The sequence below is a fragment of the Denticeps clupeoides genome, chromosome 5 (genome assembly GCF_900700375.1).
Source record: "Denticeps clupeoides chromosome 5, fDenClu1.1, whole genome shotgun sequence".
In the NCBI taxonomy this organism is placed as follows: Eukaryota; Metazoa; Chordata; class Actinopteri; order Clupeiformes; family Denticipitidae; genus Denticeps; species Denticeps clupeoides.
In genome coordinates, this window is record NC_041711.1 from 2031543 (window position 1) to 2043313 (window position 11771).

The 11771-nt window shown below is 51.0% G+C and overlaps 1 protein-coding gene across 1 annotated transcript; it reads left to right on the forward strand.

Moving 5' to 3' along the window:
- Positions 1–573: 573 nt before the first annotated feature.
- Positions 574–11522, forward strand: l3mbtl1b (L3MBTL histone methyl-lysine binding protein 1b). The gene is made up of 20 exons (XM_028980616.1): positions 574–2023; positions 2222–2369; positions 2709–2835; positions 2922–3030; positions 4168–4219; positions 4309–4403; positions 4529–4633; positions 5880–6015; positions 6097–6188; positions 6557–6708; positions 6788–6864; positions 7025–7110; positions 7365–7475; positions 7557–7671; positions 8240–8339; positions 8434–8631; positions 8967–9028; positions 9175–9323; positions 10180–10242; positions 10317–11522. Exons 1-20 carry the CDS (start codon positions 1913–1915, stop codon positions 10443–10445), a joined length of 2217 nt encoding a protein of 738 aa, XP_028836449.1. The 5' UTR covers positions 574–1912; the 3' UTR covers positions 10446–11522.
- Positions 11523–11771: the final 249 nt, after the last annotated feature.

Here is an 11771-nt window from a genome sequence, read left to right on the forward strand (position 1 = left end):
GGTCACGCCGCGCGGGATGGGGGTCACGCCGCGCGGGATGGGGGTCACGCCGCGCGGGATGGGGGTCACGCCGCGGTCACGGCGAAGTTGGTGGCGCGCATGCGCGGAGCGTCCCCAGCTCCGGACCCGAGTTGCGCGCGTCGCGGCGAGTTCGGCCGCGGGGTCCCCGTCGCCCCGATCGGTTCTCCGCGGATGTCGAGGGCGGCGCAGTTCGTGCGGAAGACGGCGCCGCGCAGGTGGGTTTTCTCCCCCCGCGGCGACGAGTCGGGCCGGGCTTCATTCTCCACTTCGCCCGCTAGCCCGTTAGCCACCGGGCGGAGCACGGGTTCCGGGAACTTCGGTCCCGGGCCGCAGGCGGCGGAGTTGGTGCAGTTCGGAGCGGTCCCGTCTCCGGCCTCTTCCTCCTCCTCCTCCTCCTCGCCGCCATCTTGTTTGGGGGTGAGCGGCGACGCTCGCGCTCCGACACACTTTTTACTCTCTGGCGGAGGACAGCGGAGCGTCGGCGCCGGGCCGCCGGGTCCAACTCGAACCGGGTCGGTACCGGGCGCGGGCCGGGGCGCGCGAAACTCCGCCGCGCGACCGGCGCGTCCGGAAAACCGCGGGCGCGTTTTTGCGCGAATTGCGGCGCGTCGCGGCGACGAGTAAACGCGCGAACGGCCGCGGGGCGCCGCGGCGGGTCCGCCGGAACCGGACCCCGCTCCGCGTCCCGCGAAAGCTCCGCTCCGGGGAGAATTTGCGGAAAGACTGGAAAGGCGGACTTGTCGGCGTAACTCGCGTCGTTTGGACCCGTGAACCGGGCTGCGCGGCGGGACAGGACCGCCGCCGGGTTCGGTCCGGTCCGCTCGTCTCTGTGGCCGCTAACGCGTGTTTTGGTGCTTTTTCAATGTTCCGATGCCCGCGATCCGGGCCGCGGGCGGCGCCCCCTTGCGGCGGCGCGGGGAGGTAGCGGCGCTCCGGTGCTGCGCGGTCCGTGTGGGTTCGTCCGGGTTCTGGAGGTTCTCGTTTAGCTCGTTTTCCCGCTCGCTCCTCCGGGTACCGACGCTCGTTAGAACCCTGGAGAAGTTTCCAGACTTTAAAAAGTTCTGGAAAAGTCTTTGAAATGAATGAATGTATAATGAAGTCGCTGGTTCCCGTTAGACTAGAAACTTTTGTTTGGGGACGGTGGTGGTCTAGCGGTTGAGGAAGCGGCCCCGTAATCAGAAGGTTGCCGGTTCGAATCCCGAGCCGCCGAGGTGCCACTGAGGTGCCACTGCTCACCAAGGGTGACGGTTGAAAGCATTTCACTTGTTGTGCATCACTGTGGCATCCCTTTCACGACTGCAACGTTTAGAACCAGCGCAGGTCCATAGGATCTTTCCAGAACTTTCTTCGCCGCGTGCCTCCTTTTAAAAGTCATGTAGATTTCAGCTGACTGTCTGATGCCCGAACCCGATTGGTCCATTTTACTCTGACTCGGGCTGCGTGAACTTTGAGGAAGAAACGCCGTTATTTAAGTCTTGTCAGGGTTCTCATAAGTTTAGTTTAACAATATTTTGGAAATTTGACTTGTGAACCCTGACTCCTTTTTAGCATCACCGAAACACCTAATTGATTCTTAATCAATAAAGATTCAATAGAATTTTAGTCCGTTTACAGGTGAACTGGAATTTCTTGGTAGGCGAACTTGAAGTCACGATTAATCGATAGGATTCCTTCAGACTTCATTGGACAGTCATGACCTCAGGTGAAAGGTCAGAGGTCGCAACTGGTTGACCACCAGGACCCGGTAATATAAGGTGAAGTGATTTGTCATTGTGCCCAGGGAGCAGTGTGTGGGGACGGGACCATCATCAAGGGGACCACAATGGCTTCTTTAACCGCTAGGACACCACTGCCGTGTGTGTGTGTTTATATACATGTTCCGATTTAGCAGATGATGAGCACGCCGCCGGGTGACCCTCCCGGCCCTGGGCCGGAATTCGATTTGAAGACTGCCCTGGACTGGAAGGACGGCATCGCTACGCTGCCCGGCAGTGACATTCGGGTAAATGTTTATTTTTTTATTTTATTTTTTTAATCTTTTCATGGTGTCATTGCGTGAATGTGGACATTAAAGAGGCTGGACTTTTTAAAACTTTATTATTATTATTTTTTTTTTTAAAACAAATCTTTCTGCTTGTGGCCACTATTACTATGTTTGCTCTGTGTGTGTGTTTGTGTGACGTTGGGGTGCCACTTGTAGTTTCGAATGACCGAGTTCGGGACGCTTGAGATCGTGACCGAGCAGGATGCCAGCCAAACACAGACTCCCAACTCTGACCGAGCCACACCCGCCAATCCACAGCGGCCGCAGCCGCCGTCTGAAGCGGAGGTGCTCGATAAGAGAGACCGTAAGGACCTGCCTCCATATTTACAGCTCCCCTGTTTAGATATACAGACCCACAGCCTGACGGGCAGTAGATCCGTTTACATTTACAGGGTTTACCAGACGCCCTTATCCAGTCAGTAGTTACAGGGACAGTCCCCCCTGGAGACACTCAGGGTTAAGTGTCCTGCTCAGGGACACGATGGTAGTAAGTGGGGTTTGAACCTGGGTCTTCTGGTTCATAGGCGAGTGTGTTACCCACTAGGCTTCTACCACCCTATATTTATGATGTTCTGGGGATCTCTCTGTAGTTGTGTTCTTTTGTCCCCGGTAACGGGTCGTTTCTGAAATGTCCCACACGCAGCAGCCACCTCAGCCGCACCCGGCACGGAGCTGGGCACCTGCAGTTCCTGCGGAACGTCCGGAGCGCCGGAATCCTTCCTGCAGGGGAAGTTCTGCAGCTTTGCGTGTGTGCAGCCGTCCAGTGGCAGGTAACTCGCACACAGACAGGAACGTTGCGCAGGAAATATCGCGCACTGCGGATTAACCTTCTGCACGCGTGTGTGTGTGTGTGTAGATCCACTCCAGGAGAGGTATGTGAGACTCTTGGAAAGAGGGTGAGGAAGAAGAAGAAAATGTTCATGGAAGCAGATGACGAAGAGGAGGAGAATGCCGAAGATGAAGAGGTCTTGTTTTGTTGCATTCGAGTTTCGTAGTAAATATATAATCCCTCTCTGCGCTGGTAATAGGGGTGTTGGGATTAATCCATTTTCTAGTTAAAAAGTCCCGTCCGGAGCGACTGTGGTCTGAAAGCGGCGTTCGATTTTCTCCAACTAGCGGGAAAACGCATACCTGCCGCAACGGATGCTTTTCTGCTGTTCGTGGTTTCAGGTCGTAACGGGTTTGGGTCGGTGTGTAGGGGAGGAATCCGGTGAAGCATGCAGAGAAAGGAGATTGATTCCTTGTCGCGAGTGGAACCGAATGTTTTTTTTATTTTATTTTATTTCCACTGACATTTAGAGCTGACATCAGGAACAGCGTTAATAATAATTTCTTAAATGAACCAAACACGTGCAGGTCACCAGTTGAAAATGAAAGTGAAGTGATTGTCATTGTGAGACACTGCAGCACAGCACACGGTGACACAACGAAATGTGTCCTCTGCATTTAACCCATCACCCTGGGTGAGCAGTGGGCGGCCATGACAGGCGCCCGGGGAGCAGTGTGTGGGGACGGTGCTTTACTCAGTGGCACCTCAGTGGCACCTTGGCGGATCGGTATTCGAACCGGCAACCTTCTGATTACGGGGCCGCTTCCTTGACCACTAGGCCACTAGTTGATCCAGAACACCGCGAAGGAAGAGAATCTCACCTGGGTGCTGGGGTTTCCATCACGCTCTCTCTTTATTATGCTTACAGCAGCTCAGTTCCGCCACGCCCGGGTAAATGTCGGTAACCTCTCGTACGCGGGACAGGGACGAAGGGCCCACAGGAGCCTCTGCTTGGTGGAGAGTTGATCTGCATCAGGACCGGGGCAGACCACTAACTCCGCCCACAGCGTAGTGCCGTGTGCGTTTAAAGGAGGCGTACGAGACCTTAACTCTTGGATTTGAAAACATCATGCGACAACGTAGAAAATGTATGGAATTCATCGATACAGAGCCGTTGATAATCGAAATCTAATCGTGAGACAAGTGAAGGTTCACACCTCTAGCTGATGAGCATGTAGTCCGGATTGTCCAATAGCAGCGGCACTTGCGTCTTATTTGCCAATCACGACTTGTTGCAAAATTGCCAATGTTTCTTTTTGTTATGTAATTCCAGGAAAAGCTTCGTGCTTACAGGGGCAGGAGGGCAGCGAAACTGGCCAGATTAGGTAAAGAAACACAAACACAGCGGCAGCCACGCACAACGATGACTGCAGTGAGTGCTGGACTGTATGGTGACGTTGTCATGTCACTTTAGTTACGGCACCTCAGCAGAAGAAGCGTCCTTGGAGCTGGTCTACCTATCTGGAGGAGGAAAAGGGGACCGCTGCTCCTCTCAAACTCTTTAAGGAGGTAACACATAGATACACACACACACACACACACACAGGTGCTCTTATTCCTTCCATTTTTTTATCGTTTTATTTGTTTTAATAATCGTGGTGTGTGTGTGTGTGTGTGTGTGTGTGTGTGTTCAGCATCAGTCCTTCCCCCAGAGTAGGAATGGCTTCAAGGTCGGGATGAAGCTGGAGGGTTTGGACCCCACCCACCCGTCACTGTTCTGTGTGCTGACAGTCGCTGAGGTACGTCAGTAGTTAGGTTCGGTGGTTAATATGCCCCTCTCCAAGCTTTTGGGGAGCGTGTTGCAGGCATCTAATTCAAAACGAGCGAAAAAGCAAATCTTAACAGTTCGAACATTAGATATCTTGTCTTTTTTAGTGTATTCAGTTGAAAATGCACTGCTCAAAAAAATCAAACTTCTGTGAAACCAAACTGTCCACTTAGGAAGTAACGCTGACTGACGACCAGTTTCACATGCGGTTGTGCAAATGGAACAGACAACGGGTGGAAATCACAGGAAATTAGCAGGACCTCCCCAATAACGGCGGGGACCACAGACCACTTCTCTGTTGCTGTGCTTTCTGGCTGATGTTTTGATCACTTCTGAATGCTGGTGGTGCTTTCACTCTGGTGGTGGCATGAGACGGAGTCTACAACCCACACAAGAGGCCCAGGTAGCGCAGCTCATCCAGGGTGGCACATCAACGCGAGTTGTGGCAAGAAGGGTTGCTGTGTGTCAGCGTTGTGTCCAGAGCAATGGAGGCTCTACCAGGACATCAGGAGACGTGGAGGAGGGCGTAGGAGGGCAACAACCCAGCAGCAGGACCTCTACCTCTGCCTTTGAGCAAGGAGGAAGAGGAGGAGCACTGCCAGAGTCCTGCAACATACACCTCCAGTAGCCACAGATGTGCATGTGTCTGATCATGTGCTAGCAACGTCCTCCAGCATGACAGGTTTGGCAGTGGGTCAGTAATGGTGTGGGGTGGCATTTCTTTGGGGGGGGGGCCGCACAGACCTCCATGTGCTCACCAGAGGTAGCCTGACTGCCGTTGAGCTTCACAGATGAGCTTCTCAGACCCCTTGTGAGACCATATGCTGGTGCGGTTGGTCCTGGGTTCCTCCTAATGCAGGACGATGCTAGACCTCATGTGGCTGGAGTGTGTCAGCAGTTCCTGCAAGACGACGGCACTGATGTTATGGACTGGCCCGCCCGTCCGCCAGACCTGAATCCAACTGAGCACATATGGGACTTCATGTCTCGCTTCATATAGCACAGACTGTCCAGGAGTTGTTTTTAAAAAGGGTATTTCATTCATTCAGATCTAGGATGTCTTATTTTTTGAGCCGTGTAGTTTGAAGAGGATCTGCTAATCATTGTTATTAACTACATTTTACACAACGTCCCACCGACATTGGAATCGGGATATGATGTAAAATGATCATCATTATTCTTTAACCCGAGCGTCGTGTTTGTTCCCTGTCTGACAGGCACAAGGCTATAGAATCAGGCTTCACTTTGATGGCTATCCTGAGTGCTATGACTTCTGGGTAAATGCGGACTCGTGGGACGTGAAGCCGCCAGGCTGGTGTGAGAAAATGGGCCTCAAGCTGCTGCTTCCCAAAGGTTCCTGCTCTGTTTCTCTCTCTCTCTCACACACACACACACATATATCAACAAGGATCCCATGTTAATGTGTGTGTGTAGGATGCAGAGATGGTGAATTCAACTGGAGTACCTATGTTAAAAACTGCAGAGGTCAACTGGCCCCAAAACACCTGTTCAGGAGTCTAAATGCCGTGAGTCTTACATGTGTTCGCAGATACACACTCTCTCACGCACGCACACACACACACACACACTCCATAAAGACATCTCCAGACAGGGGGAGTCAGGGAATTCTCGGGGGTTAATCGCGTACAGTGCAGATGTGTACCCCCACATCTTTGTTCTAGAACGCTGAATGTTTGCGAGCTCAGCATGCCAGGCCAGGCTCACGCGTGGCGCCGCATGTATATGACGTCAGGTGGAGTCGAGGTTTTCAACATGACGTAAATGCACTTTTGAAATCTATAACCCGTTTAAAAGTCGTGGAGAAGTGACGTGTGTGTTGCACATGCAATAAAAACCCGAACTAATGGAGATGTATTTCCATGGCAACGTGCAGTCCGTGACGCCCTCTGGGTTCCGTGCTGGGATGAAGCTGGAGGCTGTAGACCGGAAGAACCCGTCACTCATCTGCGTCGCAACCATCGCTGCTGCCGTGGACAACCGTCTTCTGATTCATTTTGACAACTGGGATGACACCTACGATTACTGGTGAGGAGTGTGTGTCCGTGTGTGTGTCCGTGTGTGTGTGAATGTTGGAATTAACTCGCCGTTTCTGTTCGAATGGCAGGTGTGATGCCAGCAGTCCGTATATTCACCCGGTGGGTTACTGCGAAGAGGCGGAGTTAACGCTGACCACTCCTGCCGGTGAGATGGCGCGGTAAACCACGCCGGGCAAATTACCTTCAGCTTCTGGCTGCAGCGTTTTCTAACGCGGCCTAAAAATGTCCTCCTTTTCCCAGGGTGACTAAAAGTACTTCCATACCTGCATATTTATTGTGTTTTTTTTATTTCTATAAATATGTAGAGTACAAGCATCCGCGTTCGTTCTCGTGGGAACGCTATCTGGAAGAAACTGGAACCCAGGCAGCCCCTGCCAGGGCCTTCAAACAGGTAGGTCAAGGTCAGAGGTCATTACTTCCTTGTACTTTTAGGTCAGTACAATTTTCCTGCGGGTTTAATAGTACATTTTCTATTTACATCATTTAAAAGACACCCTTATCCAGAGCGACTTACAATCAGTAGTTACAGGGACAGTAACTCGGGGTTAAGTGCCTTTCTCAGGGACACAGTGGACAAAATGGACACTAAAAGTCAGCCTTAGGTTCTGTATACGCTTGATGAGAAGCTGGTATGTTCCTCTGCAGAGGCCACCACATGGGTTCCAGGTGGGAATGAAGCTGGAGGCGGTGGACCGCAGGAACTCCATGCTGCTTCGCATCGCAACAATCAACGCCACCGACGAGCACCGTGTCAAGGTTTGTGTGTGTGAGTGTGTGTGTGAACAGTGTTTATTTGAATGCCAGATCTGATTTACCCTCATAATTGTGTGTGCGTAGATTCATTTTGATGGATGGAGCGATCAGTATGATTACTGGCTCGATGCGGACAGTCCTGACCTTCATCCGGTTGGATGGTGCCAGAAGACCGGACACCCGCTGCAGCACCCGCAGAGTACGAACACGCACACACACACACTGTTGCGTTTGACACTTATATTATCATGTTTTCAGTGGAACAAACATGGCTGCTTAAACTCTATAATATATATATTAGCGGCCCCGTAATATATATATATATTCACACACACACACACACACACACACACAGTCTCCTGAATCTCAAACTAAATAATTGCGCAGTGGTGACCTAGCAGGTAAGGAAGCACGGGTGGTAGTAGCCTAGTGGGTAAAACACTCGCCTATGAACCAGAAGACCCGGGTTCGAATCCCACTTACTACCAGTGTGTCCCTGAGCAAGACACTTAACCCTGAGTGTCTCCAGGGAAACTGTCCCTGTAACTACTGATTGTAAGTCGCTCTGGATAAGGGCGTCTGGTAAATGCTGTAAATGTAAGCAGACTTACAATCGGATGGTTGTGGGTTCAAATCATGGATGCCCACTGTTCACTTAGGTGATTGGTTAAATGCAGAGGACACGAAATGCTTCACTTTTTAATCCAGAAATAATCACTGTACTCTACTTTGTACTCTATACAAACAACTTTTTCTGTGTGTTGCAGGTGAGGCCGACTTACTGGTCCCTCCAGGCCAAGGCTGTCCTACACCAGGATGTAACGGGGTCGGTCACATCCGTGGCCCTCGCTACGGCACGCACTACACGTGAGCGTAACAGGACCACAGAGTCGGGGAAAGCCCTTGGCCGGGGCCGGGCGGAGCTCTGCCCGTCTGAACACTTTGTTTTTTTTAACGACAGGGCTGTCAGCTGTCCCTACTCTGAGATGAACCTGAATCGAGACGCGCTGCTTCCCGACCGCCTGAGCGGGGAGCGGCCGGTCACGCTCACCGGCGCGCAGAAGCTGCGGCGTGCCGAGCCGCATACGCCGTCCTCGCATGCACAGACCCCCACGCCCAGTACGCCAGAGCCTCCTGGCAACCACTCCCCTCCACCCAGGTGCGTGTCTGTGTGGTTTTCAGGCCACTATTTAATGTTAGTGTGAAAAAAAGGGACAGTGGTGTCCTAGCGGTCAAGGAAGCGGCCCCGTAATCAGAAGGTTGCCGGTTCGAATCCCGATCTGCTGAGGTGCCACTGAGCGAAGCACCATCCCCACACACTGCTCCCCGGGGTGCCTGTCATGGTGCCCTCTGCTCACCAAGGGCGATGGGTTAAATGCAGAGGACAAATTTCACTGTGTGCACCGTGTACTCTGCTGCGGTGTATCACAAGTGACAATCACTTCACTTTTTTTTTTTTTTTTAATGCTTGGTGTGTGGGTGTGTCTTGGGCAGGTCTGGCTCCACCCCCAGGTGTCTGACGCTGCAAGTGGTGAAGCAGGAGGGAGAGAAGAGCGGTAATAAGATTGTCTGTGTGCTCCACCCTCCATATACACCATGTGTCCTTGTAAATATTAAATGATGAAGCTTTCTCGCTATTGTTCTTCAGTAATAAATTATGAGTTACGTGTGTGTGTGTGTGTGTGTGTGTGTGTGCGTGCAGTGGACTCCCTTCAGCAGCTCCTCCACGACTCGGTGTTTGGAGGTTGGGAGCCGCCGCGGGTCCAACTGAGCTGGGAGAAACACTGCAAGCTGCTACCTGAAGTCCTGGGACTGACGGCTAAACGCGTGTCTGCATGGAACACTGATGAGGTACACGCGGGGGGGGTGGGTTAAAGGTAGAGGACACGCTTTGGCAAGGACCCCGCAATACGATACGGTACACGGGTCACGACGCGATATATTGTGCAGTTCTCTGAGAATGTAAAAACCGAGCTGAAATGCGATGCCGTGATTGGTCTGTCGTGATTCAGAGTACCCGGCTGTATGGCTGTCACATGGTTGTCACATGCTGATTCTCGTCTCTGCTGACGTCCCTGAAGAAAACGCTTGACAGCGCCACCCGGTGGACTAAATTTGTATACAAAAATATCGATATTTGATGTCCCTGTGCCAATACGGTATCACCACGTAAAGTATTGTTGTATTTCTGTATCGATGTCTTCAAACATCCCTAATGCGCCGGGTGCTGTGCTTAGGGATGTGATGGTACGCGTATCCCGCCGTACGGCCCCCACGTACCTCGGTTTTTGGGACCAGTTTCGTGCGTAAAGAGAATAATACCCAGGGGGTTATTTTTTATTCTGACGTGCATTTTCGATGGACAGATGTGGTTTGCAACAGGTGTGAAATGCACCTCTTAAGACGAGCTGTGTTATGTGGTGGGCGGAGCTTTTTACTCTTTATCTTTCTCTTTTGAACCGAACATGTGTGACTATCGTTTCATATTAAAAAAATAAAGTGCAAAGCCGAAATACTTCGGTCCATAAGGGCATGTTGGGCACGAGGGGCAGAACGAATGGTTCGGTATTTCGAGCACCATTGCACCCTGTGCTTACATTATTGTCAATGATCACACACACACACACACACACACACACACACACACACACACACAGCTGTTTGAAGAACCTTGTATACAGAACCGGTGTGTGTGGTTTGCTTTCAGGTGGCAGGTTTTGTTCGGGGGCTGCCAGGCTGCAGGGAGCATGCCGCCACCTTCAGGAATGAGGTAAATATGAGTGCGCGGTTCTTCCGTACCCGCTGCGTGAGGCGTGTTCATCTGTTGTCGTTGTGTTTGTGCAGCAGATAGACGGCGAGGCCTTTCTGCTCCTCACCCAATCGGACATAGTCAAAATTTTGAGCATCAAGCTCGGCCCTGCTCTAAAGATCTACAACTCAATCCTGATGCTGAAGAGTGCCGATGAGGAGTAGCACCCATCTCACCGCAGGACCCCTGAAGTCTTCCAACTGATCCGCTTCTTGTGGGTCCCCCTCTTCCCGCTGGTTCAGGTGTGATCAGCAGCACCTTTCCTGAACCCAGTTACCACATATCAAACCTTTCGGCCGATGGCCTGGTGCAGTAGAAACGGGACTGAAGGGCGTTGCCCCACCCCGCAGCAGTGATTGGCTGGACTGCATGATGCCGAAACAAAAAGTTTTTTTGTTTGTTTTGTTTTTGTTTTTTTTAGGGATACGTTTATTTATGGTTTTAATGCGGCTTGGGTTTTAACTAGCAAGCAGCCGAAGAGCTCCGAGCTTTTACTTGAATTGCGGTTGTAAGAGGGTGTGTGCGCGTGCGCACTGTGTACTAGAGAATGTATAAATCTGAATTTGTGTAAATCTGGCTGTATATTGTACAGGGTGAACATGATTGGCTGCTCAGTGTACAGAACATGTGTGACTGGATGTGCGGTGTACAGGTTCACGGGCTGTTCAGTAAAAGGCAAAATAAACAGAGTCTTTGTTGAGACCTGGATGTGTGATGGTGAAGGGGACGACGGCCAAGTAAAACTGCAGATAAGATGAAGAGGTCGGAACTGGAATTTGTCCCCTTATGATGTCATAAGGGGATTTATTTATTTACCCCCCCCCTCCTGTCTGTGCCAAACATTTGTGGTTGGTAAATGGTGTCGTTGAGCCCCCTTAACGATACAGTAATGAAATTCAGTGAATTGATATTACATTGCCAATTTCTGAATTATGTGCCCAACGGTGTTAAACCACCAATTACGAAGACCGCGACAGACACCGTAACACAGGCAGCCAGGCCCAAGGCCATGCTAAAGCAGCCATTAAACCAAATAGAACACACGTTCTCTGTCCACTGCTGAACAACCAACACAAGCCACGCCTCTGCCCCGCCCCCTTCCACCCAACGTAAAACACACCCTGCACCAGACCGAGTCGATGAGGATCTAATATGATATTGTATGATATTGTATGGTTTAGAATGATCTTGTATAATATTGAAATATTTTTGATCAACAATTTAAATATGCTGAAACCCTATGACTCAATTTCTGTCATACATCAACAAATTTATGTGTAATATTGTATTTTTAAAAATAATACTGTATAGTATTTTTATAGTATTATATTGACACTCAATCTGCAATGGCAGCGGATGAGTCCATTTGGTGCTAGTTTAGATCCGTTTTCCCACCGTGGCATCATGTACTGGTCCCAGTTCAAAGCTCCTCTTGATCCAGAGAGGAATGTGAGGGCGATGAAGGCGTGGAACTGAACGACACCACTTTT

Bases quoted from the DNA above. Each gene is read 5' to 3' on its own strand.
- l3mbtl1b (XM_028980616.1), top strand. From the start codon at position 1,913: ATGATGAGCACGCCGCCGGGTGACCCTCCCGGCCCTGGGCCGGAATTC. The intron at 6,865-7,024 runs GTGAGATGGCGC...ATAAATATGTAG, and splicing joins AACGCTGACCACTCCTGCCG to AGTACAAGCATCCGCGTTCG. The intron at 7,111-7,364 runs GTAGGTCAAGGT...GTTCCTCTGCAG, and splicing joins CTGCCAGGGCCTTCAAACAG to AGGCCACCACATGGGTTCCA.